The sequence below is a fragment of the Protopterus annectens genome, chromosome 10.part0 (assembly GCF_019279795.1).
Source record: "Protopterus annectens isolate FY-2018-M chromosome 10.part0, PAN1.0, whole genome shotgun sequence".
NCBI lineage: Eukaryota > Metazoa > Chordata > Ceratodontiformes > Protopteridae > Protopterus > Protopterus annectens.
Genome location: NC_056744.1, coordinates 1,531,357,154 through 1,531,362,153, shown reverse-complemented (window position 1 = coordinate 1,531,362,153; position 5,000 = coordinate 1,531,357,154). Strand labels below are relative to the sequence as shown.

General features: G+C 34.8%; 1 protein-coding gene across 4 annotated transcripts in view; it reads left to right on the top strand.

Annotated features, from left to right (window-relative positions):
- The window catches only part of LOC122813711, a 332,384-nt gene that overhangs the window by 86,003 nt on the left and 241,381 nt on the right, over positions 1-5,000 (top strand). For all 4 annotated transcript variants that reach the window (XM_044086177.1, XM_044086176.1, XM_044086178.1 and 1 more), the window contains exon 5: positions 2,276-2,602. In XM_044086177.1, the coding sequence (XP_043942112.1) occupies positions 2,276-2,602 (327 nt within the window). The remainder of the gene's footprint in view (positions 1-2,275; positions 2,603-5,000) is intronic.

Genomic DNA, 5,000 nt, shown 5'->3' with positions numbered 1-5,000 from the left:
TTTGTATTTATTATGACAAGAATCAAAAAATGAGGATAAGGAAAATGAACGGGATAAGGGTATTTCACAAGAAAGCATTGTTCTCCTTTAAATCTGACAGTATGCCCTTTTCTGGCTTCTACCACTGTCACATTTATTAATTGCTCTTTTTTGGGAACATAAGCAATTCTACAACAATCATCCTATTGATCTTACTGTATCTTTTCCTTAAAATATTTGCACTTGTTAACTTTTGCTTTCAGATATAAATATTCTATCAGAAAACAAATTATGTCCCATTTTAAATATGCACATCAGTTATAAACTAGTAACTGTCATAACGTTTGATCCCAACTCTACAAACTACTTCAGCTCCAGACATTTACTCCCCTTGTAGCTAAACTTCATGAAAAAAAAAACTCCTCATACAACCTGAAACGCTACCTGCAAGCCACAGCAGCTCATTACCCCTAGAACCAAACTCCACCCGCTCTCCTGACAGGCACCTACTGTTTAGCAAGCTCTCCCCCTCACCCTAAAGGAAATTCCTTCCTCCAAACCAAATGCTACTGTTTTAACACAAGACATATCATCTAATACACTATCCTTTTCTCCTTTCCACATCTCTTCTTTCTCAGATTTACTGAAGGTTGATCCAATTTAGAAACTAATGTGTATATTGTACATTACAATCTGCCTTTCACTAGAATGTACAGATAGGGTTTTTCTATGTAAACAGTATGAACTACTCTGCTATTGCTTACATTTCTGTCTTTTTTGCTTGTGAAATATTTTGAATTTCACCCGGGCTGACCTGCAGTGCACTACCCTGTAAACAAACACAGATCATCTTCTTCTTCTAGCTTTTCCCATTAGAGGTTGCTACAGTGGAACAGCAGTCTGCAAAACAATTGGCAGTGGAGTTTTACAGCGTCGAGTTGCCAGCCCAGTGCCCAACCTTCCACAGAAGGCACACACATGAACACACTCACACCTAGGGCCAATTTAGAGTGTCCAATCCATCTGCAGCATGTCTTTGGGATGTGAGAGGAAACCGGAATACCTGGAGGAAACCCAAGCAGTATCCCTTTCCTTTACCAGATTCATTGTTATACGTGCTGTTTTCTTTTCTTTTCTATTTTGCAAATTCTATCATCTGTAGAAACTCCTCTTTCTTTTTTTCTTGTTCTGTATTATTTATATCTTGTTGTTAGATTCTTCATATAGTATTTAAAACTTATTAGCGGTTTCTGTATCAAAAACTTACAAAGTTTCATCTGTTTGCTCTGCTCTGTTTTAGTAATGTATCTAACATAGTTTTAAGACATGGAGTTTGGTTCTTCTTGACTACTTTTTTCAGAACCACACAAATTTATTTTTCTTGCATCTTTTATATATATATATATATATATATATATATATATATATATATGAATGATCCGGACACATGCTCGACTAGCATATGTCCGAATCACAAAACATCGAACACATACATGAAAGCGCTTAAACATCGAAAAGTGCTTCCGTGTATGTGTGCCTGTTTCGTAGATCGGACTACAGTGGCGGGTAACGGAAAATTCCCTTTTCCCCAGTGAAGTGTGATCTTGGAGTGAGAGTATTAAAGTAGGGGGAGTTTGGGGGGTTGCCCCCCCTGCAGAAACTTAGATTTTTTTTTTTGAACTACACATACACGGAAGTGCTTTTTGATGTTAAGCGCTTTCGTGTATGTGTGTTCGATGTTTTGTGATTCGGACACATGCTAGTCGAGCATGCGTCCTAGATCCATATATATATATATATATATATATATAAGAGATATCAGAAAATTCCTGGGGTTGGGGAGTATGTCCTTTCCCTGGTATTATGCAATCTTGGAGTTAGTATCTATATATATATATATATATATATATATATATATATATATATGTGTGTGTGTATATATAAACGTAGATTTTTATTTTTTTTTTGAACTACACATACACGGGAGGAGTATATATATATATATATATATATATATATATATATATATTATATATATATATATATATATATATATATATATATATTAATACACACACAGTAACAAAGCAAATAGTATTAGATACAGTGCATATGTTTATGCAGGTATGTTAGTAAATAAATAACACTTTATTAACAGTAAAGAATAAAACAAGAATGTATATACCATTTGATATCTTTAAAAATGCTTGCTTGCATTCAGGTGTCAATGCACTGTTGAACTTTGCATTAAAGTACTGTCCTTTTAGGAATGGAATTAACTGAATTTTTTTTATAGGAACGTCATTATCTGACAATGTGATATATGCAAAAATTGGAGAAGATGCAACCCTGAGGTGCCCCTTTGAGGAAGGCCATGAGTCTGTGCTCATTCAGTTGGTTTATCTTAAAGATGATGATAGTCAAGTTCTATGCCTCTACGACCACAAAGAAAAGAAGGTAGAGGAATGTAATAAAAATTTTTGCAATCGAAGTGAAGTTTCTGAAAAGACTGGACAAGTATTAATCAAAATTAAGCAAGTGAAGCTTAGTGACAGTGGAAAATATAATTGCAAAATCTTAAATGGTCGTCTTTCAATTGTCACAATGGAACTGAAAGTCTCAGGTAAGACTTATAGAAGTTATTTTGTAACAAAAAGTGCTGTTTGTGGTATGTTTTTATTTGCAGTCACACACAGATGCCATAGGCCTTCAATGTTACTTGTTCAGAATAAACAGTCATACCTTCTAGAAGTCAAATTGAATAATTTAAATTGATGTTATCATGGGGTAATTAAATTTGGATTATTACAAATGTTGTGTAAAAGGAACTGCATTTTCTGTAGTATTACTATTTTTACATTCTGTTTTTTGTCATTTAGTATGTTACACCAGTAATTAAGAACTCATGATTCTAGTACTTAAAGCATCAGAAATGAGTGGTGACCTGGGAGGGTAAATTACATTACTCCCAGGTCAGATACAACATATACTGCTGATGGCTGTCATGCCTCAGAGTAAATATTTAGGTGACAGTTTCCAACAGAAGTCTTGTGTTGTTTTAATGAAAACACAGTAATGTTCACGAGAGTAAATAGCTGCAGTATGAGGTATAACAAATGGGGAGGGGGGTGGGGGGGTGGGGAGGGGGGGTTCCAGATGAAAAAGGGAGTCTGCTTCTGAATCCTCACTGCATACACTAAAGGTATTGGTAGGTACACTAAAGTTATAGATAGGCACACAATGGACCAGAAAAAAAGCTTCTTTTTCTCATCCTAGAAGCTGAAGGTAGATGAGTTCCAGTCCAATTAAATTTGAACAGACTGTTATGATATTGTAATTCCACTGTTGCAGTACTGTAAAACGTGCAGTTGCAAATGTGTATTAGTCCAGCACACACAAATGTAGAAAAAATACATTTTAAATATGAGTAAGGTGCCCAGAAGTAAACGAAAAACCACCAATGTATAAAATGAAAGGCACCACAAACCAGAATAATTGGACAAACAGCTCACCTATCTTTATTAAATGAATGCTTAACAATTCACCACATTTTCATCCTAAAAAGTCAAGACTTCATCAGATACAATAAAACACTCCACGCAAACGTAATATCTACACACACACACACACACACACACACACACACACACACACACACACACATACACTATCATGAATAAACAATTAAATAATTGAAAAGTTAAGGATGAATTTCCTAAATTGCATAAACCAATGGCTCTCAACTTTTGTGAGACCGCGGCCTGGTAAATTATCTTTTAAAAAGACGAGGGCCTGGTCCCAACAGATTTACTCTTTTGGTGTTTGGACTTTGGATTTACTCGTGAATACCTTTCCAAAGCAGGAGGATGTCAACTTGTCGGTGAAACACATCACATACACACTTCATATATTTATATATGCAAAGTATGTAATTTAATAAATGTAAATGTATGAATCTCTCAATTCTAAACACTAGTTCCAGCACTAATTAATATTTTCAATGTAAAAATGCAGCACTTGAACACAGCAATTATAAGATCTTGAAGTTTTTAAAGGTTTTACTTAGGCTAGTGAAACTTTTGCTGCGGTCTTGTGTCTGTTAGCTTATTAATAAGGGTTATTAAGAAGACAGCCAAGTTGGCTATGTTCATGATATAGAGGTATGTGATGAGGCAGGTTAAGCTAGAATAGAAGTTTTAAGTTTGAGAGGCTATGCTTTGAGAAAATATATAAATTTCAAACTTCCGAGTTCAAACAAGAGACATTTTGTGATGGACAGAACATGTAAGACCGTTGATAGGTGTATTAATCTGAATCACTTTGCTGTTTTCTCTAATCCTCAGTTTTTTTACTTTGATTTTCCTATTTTGAGTATCTCCTTTTACAACCATTAATAAAGGCTAATGGCAATTTACTAAAAAGCTATCCAGAAGATCTTTTAGCAAGCTCACTACAGCTTAAGTACAGTGGCTGAGGCTAAATGCAAAGCTTTGTCTAATGACTAACCTAAAGTACAGTTTTGCACCAATAGAATTCCTCCCTGGATTTTGAATAGTACAAATATCTCCTAAAAAGGCTCCTGGTAAAAAAAAAATGGCTGCTCTACATTTTTTATAGTTTTTTATGGTTTATTTCTGTGTAATCACTCAGATATATAAACTTCCATTGCTATTCTTATCTCTGCTGTATCTCGCTTATAGGTATATACCCCCTCATCTCTGAGTGAGCTCACCACAGCTTATTTACATTGGCTGAGGCAAAACACTAGGATTTGTCCAATAATTAACCTGAACTACATTTCTCCACCAATAGTTCTTTTCCGTACGTCCATTATAACAGTACAAATATCTCCAAAACAGCTGGCAATAAGAATATTTTTTTTTCTGAAAGCATAACCTTTCTTAAACTTACAACTTCTATGTAGCTTAGCCTGCCTCATCATAGATCTATAGACTGCGAACACAGCAAACTCGGCTGTTTTCTCAGTAACCCCTGTCTCTTAGTTAAATAAGTTTCATAGC